General features: G+C 39.7%; 1 protein-coding gene across 1 annotated transcript in view; it reads left to right on the top strand.

Annotated features, from left to right (window-relative positions):
• The window catches only part of mfsd3 (major facilitator superfamily domain containing 3), a 44,570-nt gene that overhangs the window by 11,761 nt on the left and 9,992 nt on the right, over nucleotides 1–22,817 (top strand). Inside the window, exons 3-4 of the mRNA XM_041786432.1 lie at nucleotides 8,301–8,448; nucleotides 17,869–17,969. Coding sequence (XP_041642366.1) covers nucleotides 8,301–8,448; nucleotides 17,869–17,969 — 249 coding nt within the window. The remainder of the gene's footprint in view (nucleotides 1–8,300; nucleotides 8,449–17,868; nucleotides 17,970–22,817) is intronic.

Here is a 22,817-nt window from a genome sequence, read left to right on the forward strand (position 1 = left end):
GACAGCTCTTGAAAAGGGCCTCATCCAAATGAAAAGGTTTCATTATACAAAATGAAATGAAGGGTCGTGTTGGTGTCCCCATCTCTTGATAAGCTTTAACATGTGCTTTCTTGCTCTTCTTCGTCCAACTCTCACACTTTGTGAGGATGCTGATCATGCTGACAACATTTTAAATCTGAGCTAAATCTGGACATTATCAGACAACCCCAGTGTCATAAATCATTTATTTCGACTTAAAGCCAACACAGCTTTTAGGAAACATTGTTGGTTAGGGAATGGTGGTGACATCTATCACATCGGGCTCTAAGATTGTTTTTTTTTCTGCCCTTAGATCAGATGTCAGTGTGGTTGTTCAAAGACGTGTGCTTTGACTCTTATTAATATTTGACATGGCCACCTTTGAAATCCGTATGTGTATTGAAACATAAGGGGTATGCTGGTTTTAATCCACTCTAGGGAAGAATAAACATATAACAGTCTGTCCATTTTCGATTAAAAAGTTTTCTTATCCTTGTCATCTTGATTTATATCTGTACTTTTCCCAAACTCACTTTCTCGACTGACTTTCCTGTGTCTCTGCAGCTGCAGACTGCTCACTCACCCAGCATCTGCACTTGCTGAGTAAAGCATCTGATTGGCTGAGTAGCATCAAATGCCGCTAAGACAAGATCAGCTGCACCGGTCAGTGTTAAAAGCTGTCTCAATAAAGGGCAAGTTGATGGGATATCTGTAAAAAGGCTGCACAGGTTGTGATAGGAGCACTCTTCAGAATGATAGCCTATAACAGGTATGCATAGGTCCAGATAGGACGGCACTTGATACCTCAGCACTAGACAGTCCGTCCTGTACCAAGGCATGTTTGACCCTCAAAGTCCAGGCTGTTTGACTAGCAGTGTGGATGCTCCTTACTGTGCCTAAGCATGGTACAATTCCTTGGCCCTGGCATGGATAGAAGAGGTGGGTTTCAACACGGTTTGGCTGTATACATGCTCAAGCAGGGCACGCAACATTAACATGACACAGTTTCCTCCTTGCTGAGTTCTTCATTGTGATGACTCTGACTCTACGTCTTGGGGGGGGGGGGGCATTGTGCCTCAGCACACCAGGGCAAATGGCCCAGGTGTGAATGCACCCTTAGTGTCCCTAAGTGTCCCTTTTGGAGTGTGAAGTGATTTCTGCAGACTTTGTACACTTTTATGGTCTTTTCTTTTAAACCTTTCTTGAAAGGCATTAGCAGTTAATCATGGTGACTGTGGGTATTACATTTGAGTTCTCTTTTGCCTTTCTGAATCTTGGCAAAAATCCTTGTGGTCTTAGTAAAAGGGATGTAAATACCTTTTTAAGATTGCCATGGCTGCAGTAAAAAGTGATTACAATGTTGCTGGCACAAGAGGAATTCCTCAGGTGTGAAACTCTATCCAAAGTCTGGAAGAAATGACTTCTACTCAGCAGCTTTAAAGGGAGAAAGGAGGTGAATATTTATGAATTATGCTATGGTGTAACAATATGAAAACAATGTTAACTTTGTATGTTAATACTGTAATTTAACGGCCCTCAGTCGTTTAAGTATATTTATGTCATCTATTAAAACATTAAAAGGCAACAGTCAGTGTTAAAAAAAAGTTTATTATGAGTCACACCTGTCAGTGTAACTTATTTTCTTAAGCTGTATGAAAGTACCATTTTTAGATGGATTTTAGACATTTTACTGAGTTTTAGAGCATTAAACTGAAAAAACACAAAATAAGACACAGAATCTGTAAATGTTTTTTGAAATTAAAAATGATTTAAACTAAGGAATATGTTTACTTCTTTAAACGCTGTCATGCAAACAACATAAAAAAAAACTACTTTTTTGTCAGATTTTTAATTTAAATGTTTCCAAAAGTCAAATTTAAAATGAACAATCTTCAATCTTCGGCAGGAAAAATGTCTTTTCTTTTACATTCTTTTTGCTCAAAGACATGCACTTCTGAAGAAAACGGTTGTTTTGTCTTTGGTTCAGGGTGATGGACCCCGCTGTATTGCTTGAAAGTCTATTAAAGGATTTATGTTGTCAGGAGCAGGATAAACAAAACATCCCTGCTGCTCCTCTTTCTGTCACTTTCTCTCTTAATGTTAAATAGTTTTGTCTGTCTGCCTCAAATGTAAACACAAACACACAGGCTGCCATCTCTCCTCTCTTTCCTCTTCACTAACCTCCTAACAATGTCTCTGTTCATCTGCAGCCCCCTCCTCTTCCTCTGTCTTTATCCGTCTCCATCCCTCCCCACGTTTGCTCCAGTCTTGTTTGACTCACATCTCCTTATATTTGTTTTTCAGATAAGTGCATTATGATTGTCATTTCCTGCTCTACATCTCAACTGCCTCAATTGCCTTCTGCTGTCTCTCTTCTTCATCTTTTTTCTTTTTTCTTCTTATCACTGACTTTGTCTTGGTCCTTCTTTTCTCCCCCTCTCTCCCCCCTTTACTCCCATTCAATCCGTCTGTGCTTCCCCTTCACTCTGCCTGTTTAATCTTTGTGGATGTCTAATGAAATCCCTGCTGAAATGGACAATTGTTGCTTGGAGAATATTTATAGAAAGGAATAATCAGCATGGTTGTGTTTGTCTGCACATCCCCCCATCCCCCCTCGCTCTTTAAAGAAATAATTAGTTGAAGGCAGGACTGTGAAAGCTCTGCGCTTTGAGCTAAACAACAGGCAGACAGGATCGGGAGCAGAGAACCATGGGTAAACAACCCAGGCATCATGGGTACCGCTACTGCGGGTGTTTACTTTATTTTAACTAATATGCTTACCGCACAGTGGATGCAAGTTAAGACGGTTTGGCAGAAAGAGACTGAGATTAAGATGTGAAAGTGTGTCAGTACAGCTCACACTTGGTGTTATGTTGTATTTTTAAAGGTCTTATTTAAAGTCTGTGCAAAGCAAAACTGGAAATTAGTCTCTAAAACCACTATATGTAGAGCAAAAAAGAGATTGTAAACTAGTATTTTTATCACATGTAGATTAGTTTTTAGAGGGAAAATATGGTATAATGATATGGTGGGGTTCCTTTGTGTAATCCCACTCCCACTGCAACAGCAATGTAACCTAATCAAGCACCTTTATTTCATCTAACTACTCTTTCATGAGTCACAAGCTATCTCTTCATCCCATCATTGGATCTACCCTTACTGACAGAAGTCTAAGAATAGCTCACTCTGTATGCTCAAATTATGTTGAGAATGAGGAGGTCAGTCATCTTTTTCTAGCTCTGATGGCTCAAACATGTTGGACTGGACAGGTTCTAGAGCAGCCAGATAAATCCTCCATAGAGTGGAGCAGTAATCAGTCCTAAAACCCACAAATGTGTTAGCACTTCTTGTTCCATCATCTCAAAGTCTATGGGATGTTTGAATAAGTTTTTGGTTAGATATCCAAAATAAGGTCAGTGATAGACACAGATTGGGGGCAGTCACCCCACAGTCAAAAGGTTTTGGGTTCGATCCCCTGCTCCTGCAGTCACATCCGCTTTGCTGGTTCCATAGCTGAAGAGTTCTGAACTTCCACTGGCATTAATGAAAGCACCAGAATTTTGCAGCGGGAGCTTCATGGAATGGGTTTCCATGGTTGAGCAGCTGCATGCATGCCTCACATCAGCAAGTCCAATATCAAGTGTCAGATGTAGTGTTGCAACTCTGACTCTGTTCGGCGGTCAGATGGGCAAGTCTGGGTTTGGCGGATGCCAGAAGACTGTTACTTTCCTGACTGCATTTCGTCACCTGTAAAGTTTGGTGGAGGAGGAATAATTGTATGGGGCTGTTTTGCAGAGTTTGGGCTTGGCCTCTTATCTCCAGTGAAGGACAATCTTAATGCTTCAGCATACCAAGACATTTTGGATAACGCTGTACTTCCAACTTTGTGGCAACAGTTTGGGGAAGGCTCTTTTCTATTCCAACATGACTGCACCTATGTGCATAAAGTAAGGACTATAAAGACAAGATTTGGTGAAATTGGATGAACTTGACTGGCCCATAGAGATCTCACCTCAACCCCAGTGAGCACCTTTGGGATGAACTGGAACGGACATTGCGGAGAGCCAGGCCTTCTCGTCCTAAATCAGTGCCTGACCTCATAAATGGCATACAGAATGAATGGGCACAAATTACTACAGAAACACAGAAAATTCTTTAGAAAGCCTTGTAAGAAGAGAGGAGGCTGTTACAGCCTCAGAAGAGGGGGCAACTCCATATTAAAGTTCATTTACTTGAATATGATGCCGTTACAGTCCACGTTGGTGTAATTGTGAAAATACTTTTGTCCAAGATGAAAAAAGTATATTTTTTAAATTAAAAGATATTTACTCATGTATTCTATTTTTTAAGTGCAAACGGTAATCCATCAGGAGGCTTGATGCCGTGTGTGTTTTTAGGTGCTGGCCCACATTTTTGTTCCTTTTGAGTTGATATCATGGTTTGTGCTTTACCCAAAGGCCCATACATTCTTTGAAATTCAATATATTTTCACATTTCCCATTATTCCACAGAAGAAGCTCATCAACAAATCTTGTGCCACTTTTTTGGCAGCTTACCATCAAGTTTTTGGCAGTAGGATGGAACAGAAACACATCTGCCAATGGAGTTTAGAGTTAAAGGAATCTGAAAGATACAGCAGGAGAGTGTTTTCTTTTGCACGAATACAGTTTTAACATTTAGGTGACTAATCATAAAAATGATTTAAAGAAAAACACAATCTGAGTATGAAATCATTTTCAGTATTTTTGAAGCAACATTTGTTGTTTCCAGCCTCTTAAATGTGAGAAAACACCTTTGTGACTGTAAACAAACAGCGTCTGGTTTTTGACTATTGATTTGACAATAGAAGCAGTTTCAATGTGAATTTTTGTTCTTTTTCTGTCTTTTTTGGGACATTTTATAGACTAAACTTCAATCAGTAAAGATAAGTCACAGGGGAAAACATAAATTGCAGCTTTCATTCACTGTTTGCTCAGTAAATCTATAAACTGTAGCAGTCTCAGTAACTCCATTCTGTTCAGTAAAGAGTCTGTAGTTAAACCTCTCAGGCAGTCAGTCAGTCAGATAAAAGTCTGATTTACACAGACGTACTGAACACAGTGGTCCTCCTCTGTAATAACTGCATATAAATTGCTAACAGTGAAACATGAGTGACAGAAGTAAGAAACGTGATTTCTACACGCAGACTTCATATTTCCTTCCCCGTGTTTCTGCAGGGTTGTCACGCTGCCGTTACAGCGGTGACACTCTCGTTCTGCTGCTGCTCTACCGATCACTGGGAGCTTCTCAGCTTTCTCTTATTATTTTTTTCATTTCAGTCTGTTTCATCTGCCTTTTTTTCCTTCCCTCTTTCTCTATTTTTGTTTGTCTCCTGGCTGACTGAGTGAGTGAGTCGTCGGTTGTGTTGTGTCGTCTTTGACAGCAGTCTGGGAGCCAAGCTGTCACTCACGCAGCTCCTTGGTCCCACTGTCTTTCTGAAGTCAGTCTCCATTAATATAATAATGGCGTGTAGTCGGCGCCACTGAATATTTTACTGTAATGTTCAGCAGAACATTACCCCCACACTCAACGGCTCACAGAGAAAGTCTTACTGTCTGACAGAAACTTTTTATTTTGACTGAAAGGTCTTTGTGAGGTCTGTTTCATCTGTGGAAGTTTTTGTGTTTTTGTTGTGTTTTCCTTTTTGTGCTGTAGGAAAAGTGCTAGGCCCCCGTTTGATAAAGTGACTGAGGGTATTCTTTTTCTTGTCAGGCATCTATTATTGACACTTTCCAGGAATAGGCCTAGGTTCGCGGTGTGTTGGTGTGCAGTATTTGATTCGGCAGTTGTCATCTCAGGAAAAGCGTGTTTTTCAGTCTTGCAGGCTAAACAGTTTGGTACTAAATCTTCACCGTATTAGACAGTGATTGGGAAAGGCGTGTGTACTCAGGAGGTGTCTCACATATTTACTGTAGGTGAAAATAGTAATGCTTAGTCATACACAGCACTTTAAATGCATTGTGCACTGATTTACTGTAAATTTGTCTTCTGCAGCATTTTCCATCTGCCATCAGAAAATTTCAAGGTTGTCAAAAGTTTCAGTGCTTTGATATGATTTTGCTTTTTACTGACGACAAGTTTTTAAACAATACAGTCTTGAATGATCAACAAGCAGAGGTGGTAGAAGTGCATGACTATTTTACTTAAGTAAATGTAGTTACTCTGGTTAAATTTTATTAAAGTAAAATTTAAAGTACTGGTCGTTTAATCTACTCAAGTGAAAGTAAAAAGTGTTTAATACAAAGTCTACTTTAAGTACTAAGTAGATACTGAGGAGTGGTACGGTAAAATCTGATCTTTCCTTATTGGCAAGAGCATGAGAATAGATCGCCAACCAGTTTGTTCAGGTAAAGTCACACCACTATTATAAAGTAAAACACACAGCCAAATTAACTTGGCAGAGAAGGCTCTGCTCGAAAGTTGGGTTGATCAAGCAGCATGCTTTGACTTTCCAGGAAACACATGGCTAGAAACCCCATTATGGATGGATACATTAATGACAATCTGTACTGAATACAATGAAGTTACTACTAAAGAAATTAATCCATAGATGCATGAGTCAGAATATTAGGGTGCAACAGGCTTTATGCTATAAAGGAGGAGGCTGGGGTGGAAGAGGTTTAGCTTTGCCAGCAGCAGCAGTGTTGTGCATCAGCATTTGTGCAAGCAGGGATTAGTAAGAAGTACATCATATTTTAAGCCCACTGCTGTGTTGGGAGAAAAAGCTGTGATTCGCTGTGGGAGCTAGCTGATCACAGCTGGGCATATGACTAGTGTGTCCTGGATGAACCAACTCTGAGCTTCTAATTAAACTCATAGAGTAAAATTTAACAGCTTAAAAGTGTCTTTGTTGATCCACGGTTCATATAGTTGAACTACACTTTTGAAAGTATTAAATATTTGACAATATGACAACTGCAGTAACTCTTGAATATCTGTGGACAGTTGGGCTTCCTCTGGCAAGAATAAAGCAGAGTTAACTGCATAGGAAGGCAATACATGCTGATGAAGAATACCCACTATGCATCTTTAAAGAACTCCTAAAATCACAGGCGGTAACTCACTGGATAACTTCCCTCATGGTGCAAATGTGTCTCACATCAGAAACAACAACAATCCACCAGAACTGTAAACAAAAGAACCCCAGCAGGTATCACTGTACAACAGGTAACATCCAAACATAACTTAACACATACTGTATAAACACTCTGTCGAGGGGTATAATGGGGAACTTTGCCCACACATCCCCCTAGATTTTAAATCTCAATGGGCGAGCCTAGATCAGTTGACTCTTTACAGAATTGAACTAACACTGGTGGGTCAACACTTTCAAAGAACTCCAACACTGAAGACTATTTCACTCAGAATAGAGTTGAACTAACACTTTGGGAATTAACATCAACTCCTTAATGTTAAACCCTTAGAAACCCTTTTTTGGAATGTGATGTGGGATCCTTTTCCCTCTATATAGGACTTTGTAGCCAACAGAGGTTGATAATTGCAAGAGTAATGTACCCAGGTAAAATTACAGTTACACTGGTTAAACTTTCTTAAAATACCTATAAAGTGAAATCCAAACTGTCTTGTCAAAAAGTTCTGAAACTTTGAGACATTAGATAAGTGCACTGGAGATGGATAAATCCATCAAAAAATATAGGAAAACTCCGTCACGGTCTGAATTGCATGACAGCATTTCAGTACAACACAATGCCAAGATATTTGTGCAATTAAGACAGTGTGCAGGAGCTTCCCCACAAATTCTCTGTAATAAAAGAGTGATAAACCAATATTGGGCACATAGAACTTTATTTTTTGTTGTTGTGGCATCAAAACAGTTATTGATATGGTTACACTTTTACTAAAATCATACAGACGTTTAGAAATCTGTCATGATGGCAGCTCTAAAGGGCATGTAGCTATTTGAGTCCATTTTAATGACCACACACCGTCAACAGCAAGGGCTGCAGGCATTTCATTTTCAACACCCAAGAAAACTTTGGGGGATTTTCTTCAAACCTCGCACAACTGTCCACTCTGACTCGAGGATAAACTGGATACATTTTGAAGTTATTCCAGTCCAGCCCTACCTCATGACCCACCACTGTACTTCAACTGTCTGACAGTCATTTTACCTCAGGGAGGCAAATAAATGCCAATGGTAGTTCTAGTTCTATAATTTATCTTTCTTTTTCATCTTCCTCTCCCTCTCTTCCCACCTCTCTGTCCTGTCTCCGTGCGCTCAGGTGAGCAGGGTGCAGTGACCATGTTTCCTCTCTTCCTGTTGGATCATCACATGACAGCCCGGGAGCTCGGCTTCTGGAATGGCGTCATTGCCATGGGCTTCTCCATCTGTGGGTCGTCCCTGGGAGGCCTCCTCCTCGCACAGTTCAGGTAGTCTTCATCACTTTGATCCTTTCAGTTTCACTGCCTTCTCAAAGACTGCAGCAGCATTATTTAAGGTGTTTGCATGTTTTTAAATGCAGTGCTACTTGGAGTGACATGGCCTCAGACATTTTTAAAACACCTAAAAAAGTCAGAGTTTGCACACTTTAAAGTACACTTTGATTTTGCAAAAACAAAGTCAGTCCAAATTCTTTATTGGAGTTATCTACTGCTTAATACAGAGCCTCAGCTAGAATTAAACTTTAATTGTTGATTATCCCTCCTGTTATTTCCTAAGTGAAGTCAAGATAAAATATGTGCTGAAGTGCAGAGAAAACATGAAAAGTTCTCTTCATAGTTTTCCTAGAAGCATAGGTGACATAGGTTATTTGAAGTTATCTTTTGCCCTGTTCACACACGCTCACAGCTCCTGAATTATGGTTTTCTACTGAGAGGACAGGACAGTGAGTTAAGTCAGAAACAGGGATAAATATGGAGTTATTGCCCAAGGGTGGGGTTGAATCTGGGGCTGCTGCTTCAAGGTCAGTGGCCTCTGTGTTTTATTTTACCTTCATTTCACCAATGAAGGTAAATCAAACCAGCTCTTTTCACAATAGAGGCCTGGCCAAGATGGCAGCCATCCCATATTACAGACACATCCATAAACATCTTCACATGGGAAAATCAAAACTCTTTCAGGTGAAGAGTGGCCTTTCAAGGACAAAGATACATGCTTACAATCTTTATTATCCTCTAAAATTTACCCAGCAATATCAGTGACTCTAATTTGATCTCTTTTTGAATATTACTTCATGCCTTCAATTAGTTTTAGGTAAAACAGTATTTTCTAGATCTGTTAACATTCGTTATTATCCAGTATAATGCAATTGCACATTATTACCAAATGGTGCAGCACTATATGGTACCAGAAAGGACAACCTGACCATCATTTTAAAGTAATTCCACATTAGAGGATTTTACATGTGATACATTGTTCAACCACTGAGTTGAGGTATTTTTTATGAAAAGTAAAAACAAAAACAAATAAAATAAAATAATCATAGATGTGAATCTTGAAATGCTTTTTGAAGTTTTTTTATGTTTATCAATTTATTGAGTAATCAGCTAAAATAATTTCAGCTGTTCTGTTTAAATGGTTGAAATGTAATTTTTTTTATTAGAAAGAAGCCTCTCTGAATCTCAGTGAAGCACAGACAACTTTCCTAGCACAGATGAAAATGACCAAAATTGTAAAATATTTGTGATAATTTTCTGTGATGGCAGACAGACATCAGACTTCTGGTCATTCTTTTTAACTGGTTATGAGTTGTAAGGCTTGTGGAACAAATAGCGATGCTCATTAATTATCGGTAGAGATAACATTTTTGGCTGATATTGCAAATGTTTTATACTAAACAGTAGGTGGCATATGTGGCCCACTTTAAAGCCCCAGAGAAGAAGAAGAAGCCTCAGCTGATGGTGTGCGAGTTTTTCAGTGTTCAAGGGAAGGACAACAAATGGATTTGTAAAACATGCTCCGCAAAGATCCCAAAGGGAGGAAAAAATGTCTGAATTTTAACACACTAGATCTTGACATAAGAGTCATCATCCTAACAATGGACTATTAATAGAATATGAAGCGGCAGTAACTATTAGCATTAGTGGCTACCAAGCTGAATACTGATGCTAACGTAGTGCTGATTCAGCGGGCATTTGAACTGACAGTCTCCCAATCCATAAGGCAATGAATTATTTTAGATTAAATAGAAATATGTCACTCTCACATTTTAAAATCACTGAAAATACCTGTTAAATACTTTTTTGCAGCAGAGACTTGTGCTCTACACATTATGCAAACATCCAAGTTTCAATTTTTAAAGAACATTTCACAAAAGAAAAACCTTCTTTACTCATATTTGTATGTTTTCTTTATCAAAAATGAGTGGCATAAAATGATCACTCCCATCAACACAACAATTCATTTTCAATTTGCCACAAGCCAAAGAAACTGTACTTAGATATTTTTTCAAAACCCTTCAGCCCTAGTGTAATCCATCTTATAATTTGTAGGTATGATATAGAATGATCATTGCTTGTGTTCCTTGAAAAATAAGACATTAGATGAGAAACTCAAATAGTCTCATATCAAGTCACAAATGCAATATTGGGGGTAAAAATCAGAATTAGCTTTTTTTTTCCCCAAAGTCAGCCTTAGTAACCGCTGCTTCTTCTTAGACATATCCCTGCCTGCTCTGTTTGATGTGGTTTCCACACACACTATTGACAGCAGCTGTAACAAGTTTAACCACAGACAACACCATTATTTGGATTAAGGCTGCACTTTACATTTTTACCTACTTTTGATATGACTTCTTTCAGTGCATGTTTTGACTTTGTGTGAAAATCATCAGCTCTATTTCAGTTCTAACTCGTGCAGTAGAAATAACACAGCTGTCCCCTCCAACCTTTCCATTTATTAAGCATGACAGTATGTTATCATTGACGAGTTTTATCTGCAAACTAATTTGAAACTGACTTTTAGTTCCTTAATTTTTAACTTAACTCTACTACTTTAACTTTAACTCTAATTTTTTGATCAGCTGTGATTTTATAGGGAAACCTGTCTGACTTGACATCAGCTGAATTCTTGTTAAGTTGATAGAAGTGTCAGATCTGACAGTAAGGACAGTTAAAGTCAGTTTAACCTGACACGCCAGATAGATGGTTTCTTATGTCTTCTGCATGGATATATTTCACATTCATCTGGAGAAGCTCCCATAAAAAGCGTTTGGGAATGGCAAAAAAATATCGTCCATCAGGAATTGGTAATTATCAGTATCAGCCAAAAAACACTTAAAATGCATAGCTAGAAAAAACGGGAAGTTTTATGATGTACAGCACAGTCCACCACAGCACATGAACATGTAGTCTTGTTCCTCACACTTATCCCATCATCCCATGCTTTCCTGCCCTTATCATGCCACTTTACTCCTGCCCCTCTCTTCTGCTTCCTCCTCCAAGCTTTTTGTGTACACCGACTCCTTCTTCCCTGTAGCTCTTTTTACCTCTTCCTCTTCACTCTCACCCTTACTCCTGTTCTTCCAGTTTTTTACTCTCTTCCTAGGCTCATGTGTCTGACTGTGTGTGTGTGTGTGTGTCTGACTGTGTGTGTACAGTAATTTAAGTAAACATAGCCTTGTTTGAGAGCTCAGGGACCCCCTGTGTCTGGTGTGTGGTGTGAGAACAGCGTGAGTAGCAAATCCATCACACACGCTCCTGAGTGTGCACACATACACACACACATTGTAACACATGTATATAAACACAGCTCTAAGGGTTTACAGAGATGATGTGCAACTTAAATTTGGTTTCTAGATTTAAAGACAAATACGGAGAGGGGAGATTTTCTGATTAATTTATCAATTTGCTGGGTCACAGTGTATTTTATATCTAAATAGGCATTATTAGATACTACATTTTATGTTTTCCTTGCACTTCATTTTGCACTCTACTCTCACTATTGAAGGAAAGCCAGTTGGTGCACTTCAGCTACACTCATAATAATGTATATACAGTATGCACATATATACTTGAATTTATTCAATTACATGTGAACCCAGTTTCTGATTTATGTCTGTTTGTACGTAACCTTTACATGCACTAGCCCTCAGCACGTTGACACTGTGCCATTTGACCGTTGTTGCATAAGGTTGTGCGTCTGCTTATACTTGGATCACATCATAGAACAACCCTGCCTATGGCCAGTGTGATGTAATGGGAACTATAAATAACAGCAGTGCCTTTGTGAAGGATAGTATGTTGGCACACTATACATTACTGTTCTCTCAAAGAACATTTTTAATTTTAACCTTTTTTTAGAGTGATCGTGCATAAAAAAGCAGTCAGCAGTCGTAAAGGATCCTGAATATTTGCTGATAACCAATATGCCAATATTTTAAACTAATCTTAGCCCATACAAATACCTACACACCTTTTTATTGTTTGTTGTAAAGAACACTGCATGTGTCAAACACTAGAAATGATCTGTTCTTCTTATTGTGACAGTCTATTTGATTTTGGGACAAACATATAACATAAAAAAAAAAAGTTTTATTAATCCATAAATTATATCCATTTTTTTTAAATACAGACATTCAGCTATAAAAACTGAGATCAGGTCTTTGGGTTATATGAACATTCTTTGTAAAATGTATTTAAACAACGAGCTGCACCTGCCTTTTGCTGACAGTGACAGTGGATGGTGAGCTCTGAAGTACACTTAAAGACCCTGTAAGGTGAAATCCAAAATTTTTGTCTTAACACACTAGATATGCTGGAATATGGTTGCTGTAAACATGTAAAAAACAATGATGTCTACATGTGACTGAATTTTAGATTGAGACCGTTAAAAAGTTTTTCACCTCTTTCCTGGCTTGGTTTAATTTGGGTGGGGCCAATATGTGGGCATGTGATGTCACAACATAAAACATAAAAAATGATTTTGGTAATTACCAATGCTGTTAATTTAGGGCAGCTGTGGCATAAACCTTACTTTGGTTAGGGTTAGGGTGGTCTAATAAATTTGTTAAGCACTGTATGTTTCTAGCAATTGTTAACTTGATTGGCCACATGGACTGTTACATATTTATTGCATGGATAGATCTCACATTCATCCGGGAAACCTTCCACACAAAGCTTTTGGGAAGGGCAGAACTTTTCAAACAATTCTCAAAAAGTAAGTGGGCGAATGTTCTGTCACATTCATGACAGGCCAATCAGAGCAACAGAAAAAATTGAGGTAGTGGACATATGCCCCTTCAGTACTAAACTGAGCTATACAGGTTAGCACTGCTGTATATGAAGAGCTTAGCTTGTTGGTGGCATGCAGAAACATCTTCTCAGCCAACAGCAGCTTTTAGTGTGTCTTTTTGCTCTTGTTATAATAAAGAAATGTGGTTTGGTTTAACTACCATTTTTTACAGCTGTATGCAAGCTTGTAGCTACAGTGAAAGCAGCCATTGTAAACACTGGCTTACATTATATTAGCTCCACCTGAAATGATTGCAATTTCCTGCAATACTTTATGTCACGACAAAGCTTTTAGTGTTGTTCTTTATCTTTATTTCAAAAGAAATGTGGTCCGGTTTAGATAAAACTGCCACTATAGCTGCATGCCTATAGCTTTAGCCATTGTAGACACTGTCTTACAGTACAGCTAAACCCAACCAATAACTACTGCCTTTTTCTCCTCAAATGACGCTGATTGGCCAGACCCACTTTTGGATCTGGCACAAACATTTTAGATTAAAACTTTGCAAGACGGGTCACCTGATGACAGACATGTCTGTTTGCAAGGTTAAGCAATTAGTAGTTTTGCTGATAAATGTAGGACAACATCTTAACATTTGAGTATGAAGCATGTAAGTACTACATATTGTGTTAAAAATATGTGTTGCAACTGCCCCCTACTGGTTAAAACCAGGCTGTTGAAGCTGATTTTTTTACAGCTAGATGCAAGCTTATATTTCTGGAGATGATAATAAATAACTCTCTGGAACTGGACGGCCTCCACGGGACCCCCGATACGCCCACGTCCTCTCCTGCTTGTCGCTGTATGCATCCAGCTGGCGAGAGGCTGCCTTATTTCTCCGATGCACGGGGAAGACCTTGTGGCACTCTTTGGCCTCTTTGCTGGCCGAGGCATAAAAGCGCAGATCCCTGGATTCGCTGTCGTTAAGTTCAGTGTCGGTTTCAGTGAGTAAGCGATTTCTCAGGCAAAAGTTTAAAGTTTCTTCCAGCATCTAAGTTAGAACTTTTAGCTTAGATTACCTCCGTAATGATCGCTCTGCTCTTTGACCCCAGGGTCTCCACATCTGATGTTTGATCTACAGTCACTTCTGACTGTAGTGTTCCGAATACGTATCCCAGAAGCCCCAAAATTACTCACAGGGAGCGTGAGAGCGCCCCCTTGTGCCAGCCGCCGAAAAAATACTTTGAGGTATATATACGTCTATGGCACTCAATGAGTTAATATTGAGTTGATGTAAATGCAATGCCTTGCCACCTGTGCTGCAGTCTTGTTTGGTTTTAACTGCCGAGTTAAAGCAAACTCTGCTCAATAAACTGTGATGATGCTATAGCTGGTTCTTATGAAAATAAGCTCTTATATTGCAGTATAACCACAATAATTATACTGTTGTTTTACACCCTTGTCATCGTTGGAGGCCCTGTTGGAGGATGAGGATAAATTGTGACACAGTTTGTTCGCCAGTGTGGAATTTGAACTTTTTTCTGGTGTGTGCTTGTCTTTGGTTGACATGTATCAGCTGCTCTGTGCACTGTCTGATCTTTTTGTCCTCGTATTGTGTTTTTCCCAGGTTTTTCTCCTTGTGTAAAGTGACACGAGCAAACAGAGTAAGCCTCCACAGGCAACATTTTTGTTGAAGGGAAAAGTGCTTTCAAAGGATGTCATTGTCACACTCTGGCTTTCAATCTTTTACTTTTCTCTCCATCTCACTCGTGAAGGTGTCAGTATCTTGTAAAGACAGTGTAATGTTCACACGCTGGTAGAGACAAAACACTCTTGTCCGTTGCTTTGTCTGAGGTAGTTTTAAAATCTCTTGGAGTCCAATGAACGGCAGCATGTTATTTGGAGTTAGTCTGTCAGCCCAGATTCTGGCAGTACCACGACTTCAGCTATCCATGTGTTATGAGGAAAAATGTAATTTTATCCATTAATCTATTGAACACAGGACAACAGTCAACTATCCAAACTCCATAAATGATTCAAAGAATGTTACCCTGTTTGACCTTTAATTAACCACTCAGTCTGATATTTTAATTCATGAATCAGACTGAGAAGAAAGTCCAACTACTAAACTGACTAAATTGTGTGTTTAAAATGAATAAATGTAGTTATATGTGTCACTTAAAAAGTCATTCACATTTACATACACAAATACAGAGAGAGTGGTGTCCAGCAGGCTGTGGTCCCACCTCTAAAAGCTCAGTTGGACCGTTTATCCTCCGCACCATCAGAAACGGCTGAGTGGTCACTGAATGACCCCCTTTACAACCGCCAGCAGCAACCTGAGAACACGCCTATTCTTATCTGGGCCCGGCCCGTGTGAGGTGGCAGCCAGGCAGGTTCTCTTTCTCACACACGCACACACACACACAGACAGAAAAAAATACACCACACACCCAGCATCTCCTGAGAGTGCGTGATATGAAAGGCTGTCATTGAGACGGGAGGTAAAGGAGCAGCAGAGAGAAGAATGTCTTTAGCATGTGAATGATGCAGGATTGGTTTTCCAGCAGAGGTAAGAGGCAAGAAAAGGCTGCAGGGAGGGGAGATGGTGAGGGGAGTTGATACACAGAAGGAGAGTTTGAGAGGAAGGTTTATATAGGTTCTTTAAAAGATAAGATGATTGAAGATGATCTTTGGCCTCTTAGGTTGTCAAAAATTTCAACACTTAAATGCTTTTGTATACCACATTTTTTAAAGTTTATAATCTGTTATTTTGGTGTCTTGTAAAGCACTTTTCAATGCTGGCTTTGAAAGGCACTATACAATTCATATTATTGTCACTATTTTGATGATTGAAAGCATCAGATTGTACCAAGCATTATGAAAATGGCATATTCAGTACATTTAGAAATTGACCACGGAACATGGCCCACTTGGACTCAATGTCCCCCACCTCCCCCCGAACATGGTTGAAGCTCTGTTGGAGGTGAGAGTTAAAGTGCCTTCTGACAGGGGACTCCACCAGATGTTTCCAGCAGACGTTTGGGCCTGCCAGGTCTGACCAGCATCCTCCCCCACCAGTGGAGCCAACTCACAACCAGGTAGTGATCAGTTGACAGCTCCGCCCCTCTCTTTACCCAAGTGTCCAGGACATGTGGCTGCAAGTCTGATGATACAACTACAAAATCGATCATCGAACTGTGACCTAGGGTGTCCTGGTGCCAAGTGCACATATGGACACCCTTATGCCTGAACATGGTGTTCGACATTCTATGACGAGCACAAAAGTCCAGTAACAGAACACCACTTGGGTTCAGATCAGGGGGGCCGTTGCTCCCAATCACCCCCTTCCAGGTCTCACTGTCATTGCCCACGTGAGCATTGGTTTCCACATCATGTCAAATTAATTTAATTGACCACAGGTGGACTCCAATCAAGGTGCAAGATGAAGCAAAGTCTATTTGTCTAGCACACTTCAGCAACAAGGCAGTTCAAAGTGCTTCACACAAGACATCAAAAGACAATGACAAAGAGAAAAAGACTGCTTTCAATCCCATCTCCTCTTTCCAGACATCCTACCCAGTCAGTACTATATTCTGTTTTCATTGTATCACAACATGATGTCAGTGGTGGATCTTTTGTCTCCTTACTGCTACCTGACCCCGTCTCAATTTAGTGGTTCAAGACTCACGTGAGATTTAATTATTCTCTAGGAACATCTTTCACAGAGATTAATTTTTCTTCCCAGGTAATGAAAAACTTTTCCTCCGTGATGATGTGGACAAAGACTAGAAGGATTTAAACCTCAGTTAGGTAATGAAGGGATGGGTAGTACTCTGTCCTGTCTTTGAGGACACACATAAATGTTAAATTATGAAAGAATCTTATCTATCTTCTGTGAACAGAGAGCAGCAAGTTGTTAGGTCAGTGACTCAGGAAATAAACAGCAGAGTCAATATGGGCAGATGGAGTTTCATCAGTTTATCAGCATCAACACACGGGATGGATCAGTGTTTGGACACTGAGCACAGATCATGAAACAGAAAGAGAACATGAACTGAGAAACTTTAGAGGAACTTTAAATCATGATCTCTGACTGAAATTGTTCAGTTTTTTTACTGTATGCACCTCTTAAACTAAATCAGACATCCTGCTTTGTTTGCTGGGCTCCTTCCTCCTCTCAGCCTTTTTTTACACATAAATAATTACATGCACAAAAACATAAACAAACACACACGGTCCTTTGAGTGGCAGGCATCCTCTGAGTGATTGGCATCGTTAATCCCTGATGTCACACAACAGTGTGAGTGCTTGTGTGCTTGTGTTTGTGTGTGTGTGCGTGCCATAACAGTGATTAATTATTTTCCTCATGCTGGGGATCTCCTTAGGTTATTGATTACGTCACGAAGCAAACCCACAGGGGGATGATTTTCTGCCACTAACAGGGAATCAATTAGTGTCTGGGGACTTGTTTACTTAAGCACGTGCACGCGTGGTTGCTGTGTGTGCGCGTGCATGAGAGTGTGGGGGGTAAATGTGTGTGAGATGAAAAGAAACGTAGAATATCATTAAATTTAATGATAGCAGCCTTGAGCCTCTGTCGCCAAATAGTTTAATTCTTACAACAACATGTTGAAGTTGGTGAACATCTGTCTGATTCTTGACTTTTCTCTCCTCAGCATCGGGGCCCTGATGAGGCGTGTGTTTGTGCTGAGAACCATCAGCATGGTTTTCCAGAGCTCTCTACTCACTGTGCTGGAGCCATCGCCACTCATGAAAGGTGAGAGAACACAGATTTAATAGAAATAGCCAAACAACCAATGGTCATGATACAACACTGTCCAGTTTTTAGTTGACACAGTACAAGAATTTTTTATATGGATGCTCAGTAATACTGGCTTGACATCTGCAGTTTGAAGCAGAATCAACAGTCATGCAACAGCTAAAGATTCCTTTACATGTTCTTAGAACACTTAAAGGATTGAGCATGAGGAAATAAACAATCAAACAATCTTTAGCTAAGGCAGGACTGTTGGCATCTGCAGTTTGAAGCAGAATCAACAGTCCTGCCTTAGCTAAAGATTGTTTGATTGTTTATTTCTTCATCCTTATTCCTTTAAGTGTTCTAAGAACTGAAGTCTTAGGTCTAAACTAGGGCTGGTTTAATTTTTTAACATTTTCAAGAATTTTTTTTGTTATTCCAAGTTCTTTATCGGGATTGTCTGTGAACCACTTGCAAATTGTTATTCTATTTTAGAATTTATTTTAATTTGAAAGTTTTAACTCCATAAAAAGTGGAATATTTTTATTAGTGCTAGTGCAAGTGCTTTATATAGTGATTGCATAATTGTGTTAAGTGAAAGTAGTATAAAAAGCATCTATGTCTGGAGTGTCCAGTCCCGGGTTAATCAGTATTCCTGGCTGCCATTACACCATGAAGACAGAAGAACACTCCAAGTAACTTAGAGAAAAGATTATTGAAAAGTACAAGTCAGAGGATGGATGCAAAAGAATGTCCAAGGCACTGAACGTCCCCTCGAATTCAGTTAAATCCATCATCAAGAAATGAAAGGAATATGGCACCTGTGTAGATCTGCCAGATAAGGCCATCCTCACAAACTGAGGGACCCTGCAAGAAGGAGATGAGTGAGAGAGTCCACCAAGACACCTATGGTGACTCTGAAGGCGCTACAAGCTTCAGCGGCTGAGATGGGAGAGACTCTGCATGCAACAGCTGTTGCCCTAATTCTTCACCAGTCAAAGCTTTATGGGAATGTGGCAAAGAGAAAGCTGCTGTTGAAGTAGACTCAAAATAAATCTGGACTAGAGTTCTCCAAAAGGCATGTGGGAGACTTCATGGTCAAGTGGAAGAAAATTCTTTGGTCTGATGAGACCAAAATGGTGCTTTTTGGCCATCAGGTTTGACACTATGTTTTGCGGACACCAAACCCTGCACACCACCACAAACACACCATCCCCAATGTGAAGCATGGTGGTGGCAGCATCATGCTGTGGGGATTCTTCTTAACAGCTTGCCGTGTATGGCTTGTAAAGGTAGAGGGTAAAATGAATGCAGCAAAATACAGGAAAATCCTGGAGGACAATCTTACTCAGTCTGCAAGAGGACTACAGCTTGGGCAAAGATTTTCCTTCAAGACAATGACTTGGAGCATACAGGGAAAAGCTACATGGAAATGGTTTAAAGACAACAAGTTGAATGTTCTGGAGTGGCCAAGTCAAGACCCAGACCTCAATCCAATAGAGAATTTGTGGCTGGACTTGAAAAAGACTTTTCATACCCAATCCCTGTGCAACCTGACAGCTTGAGCAGTTTTGCAAAGAAGAATGGAATAAAATTGCAGTACCTAGATGTGCAAGCCTGATTGAAACCTATTCACACAGACTCAGTGCTGTGATTGCACCCAAAGGTGCATCTACTAAATACTGACTTGAAGGGGGTGAATATTTATGCAGTCACTTATTTCACATTACATATTTTTATTTCATTAACATTACTTAATGGGGATCTGTTTGTAATTTGACATTAAAGATTTTTTCAGGGTTTTTTTTTGTCAAAAAGCCAAATTACATTGACCATAATTGATTTGTAAAATCAATAAAAGGGTGAAACATCCAAGGGGGGGGGGGGTGAATACTTTTTATAGGCACTGCATCAGTTACTAGTCTTTTTTGTCCTATCATTTTTATGTCAGCATCTGGCATATCTAGCTTCTGGAACAAACATACAGTGTTTCCAGGGCACGAAAAAGTGACCTGCCAGACAATCTCTTATCTGATTTTAGGGTCAAATGTGAGTAAAAGGTTGTCATATGAAGGCATATGAAGAGTATAACACCAAAAGAAGTGATGAGGAAATATTTGTTACATTAAGCATCAGTATCAGTATTGGCCCTAATTTTCATAATGGGTGCATCTCTACTTTTTGCCATCAGACTGTGCAAGAGTTTTACTGATTTATTTTTTTGGTTGGATTAATCCCTCTCCTACTCATGTGTACTCACTTGTGAAGTGGATGCATTTTAAAGTTCTGTACTTTTTGATGCTGTCACTCATTAAATCAGAGGTTGTAGTGTTTGAAAACACGTTTTTTTTTTTTTAAATCTAATACTGTGACATCCTTGGTGCAGTTTGTCTTTCTGTTGATTATGTAAAAGCTTCTATCCCAAGTATTCTTCATGAATATGATTAGAGTGACCCTGTTAGTCTTTTATTCTTCTCCATGAATAGTGTATAAGCACACCAACGTGTTGTTTTTAAATTCTGTGTATAATTTACATATTTAAACTTTTCAGAGCCTGATCCCATATGCATGCCATCCTCGTATGACCTGCTATTCCCTTGAATAAACACACAGAACACACAGTTATGAACATGCAGGTACATGTTAATACATGGCTTTAGGTGACAACTGTACCATGTTAGTTTATGTGTATAAATACAGCCTTTGAAAGAAGTCAAAAACAGTAACACTGAGTTGAATTCAAGAGATTAAAAATACATGAAGTGAGGTGCATTCTGCTTTTGATGAGAATAGGAACCTTTTACTGAGCTGTGTTTGAAGGCTGCTGTTTGAACGTGCTCCTTGATAAGTTATTTACAGTATGGAGGACATCTAAACACAATTCACTTTGTTCCCTGTGACCCTAGTCCACATTTTCCAAAGCCCAAAAAATCGGTAAGGTTTCAATGTTTGGATACTGCTACCAGGTATCCTGGGTCTTTATTCCCTTAGTCTGGTGCAGTACACACAACTGCAATCATGGGGAAGACGGCTGACTCGATTATTGTCCAGAAGACAATCACTGACCCCTCCACAAGGAGGGTAAGCCACAGAAGGTCATTGCTGAAAAGGCAGGCTGTTCTCAGAGGCTGTATCAAAACATTTTATGGAAAGCTGACTGAAAGGGAGAAGTGTGGTGAGAAGAGGTGCACAAGCAACAGGGATGAGCTCAAACTTCAGAGGATTGTCAAAAAGCAGATTCAAGAACTTATGGGAGCTCCACAAAGTGATGACTGAGTTTGGAGTCAGTGTATCAAAAGCCTCCACAAACAGACAGGTCCAGGAAATGGACTACAGGTGTCGTTTTCCTGGTGTCGTGCCACTCGTGAACCACAGAACGTGAAACATTTATCAGCGTTTCACCTGGTCTAAGACAAAAAATGAACTGGGTTACTCAGTGGTCCAAAGTCCTGTTTTCAGATGAAAGTAAATTTTGAATTTCATTTGGAAATCAAGGTCCCAGAATCTGGGGAAAGATCTGAGAGGCACAGAATCCAAGATGCTTGAAGTCCAGTGTTTTCAGTTTCCACAGTCAGTGATGGTCTAAGGTGCCATGGGTATGATCCACTGTGCTTTATCAAGTCCAGACTCAACGCTGTCAGCAGTCTACCAGGAGATTTTAGAGCACTTCATGCTTTTATCTGGTGAGAAACTTTATGAGCGTACTGGTTTTCTTTTCCAGCATGACTTAGCATCTGCCCACAATGAAGCCAAAACTGCCAGAAACTGGTTTGCTGACCACGGTGCAGTCTTGTAGTACTCGAGTCCAAGACTCGGACTCGAGTCTGACTCGAGTCCTGATTTGGAGGACTCGTGACTCGACTTGGACTCAAACACTGATGACTCGGACTCAAGCTTTAACTGCGTCTGGACTCGAGGGGTAAAAGGAGGGCTTAAATCTTTATTGCTGAAGCTATTTTATTCTGTGATGTTTGTTGTTTTTGTGTGAGAAAAGCCTTCATAACTGGTCAGTGTTCCTGCAGTGCCTGGCACATGTGTTCACCTGCACACTCGTTCACGTGTGTCTAACCTGCTGTTAAAACAACCAGAGGAGAGAGGCGAGGAGCCTGGGTGACAGAGACAGGAGCTGATAAATTGATAGGTAGTTTAAACCTGTGGCTCTTCTCTGTATTCCCGCTGTAATCTACAAGAAATTAAACTAAAATGCAGCCAGCCTACCTCTGAATCATGGAAAATCTCCATCAGCTGCTCAGCCTTGTCATATGCTGTTGCTGCTTTACAGTAATCCTCCTCAGTCTTGGACAGAGTGATAAAAACTCTTAAACCTTGTAGTGAGTCCTGTCAGTTAAAAATATCAATCCAATGTTGAAATCTGCGTTAACATAGGTGAGCTAACGCTGACTGGTGAGCAAAACAAGGTGACATAAGGTAAAATTATGATGTGTTTAAAGACTGCTCAGACTTTGGAGTATCGAAGGGGGGACAAAGTTAACACCTTTTTATGATGTGTTCAAATGTCCCATGGAGCAAATTGGAATTTAACTTTTTAGTGAGAAATCTGAATAAATCCAGTCATTTTAAAGGAGGAATATTTAGTATAAGATAGATGTAAAGCTGAGTTCATTTAAAAACATGTCTCATTTTTCCACCCTAATACACAAATAATCCTGTTAATATAACTAATATTATTGATGAAGAGTGTGATCATTAAGGAGTATTAATAAGAGTATCAATATGAATAAAAATCAGTGACCCTCATCCTGGACTGGAATGTTTTTGAGTTTTCATTGACTAAAACTAGACTAAAACTTTGAAGGGTGATCAGGACTAAAATGTGACTAAAACTAAAAATGGTTTCCAAAATTA

The sequence above is a fragment of the Cheilinus undulatus genome, linkage group 5 (genome assembly GCF_018320785.1).
Source record: "Cheilinus undulatus linkage group 5, ASM1832078v1, whole genome shotgun sequence".
In the NCBI taxonomy this organism is placed as follows: Eukaryota; Metazoa; Chordata; class Actinopteri; order Labriformes; family Labridae; genus Cheilinus; species Cheilinus undulatus.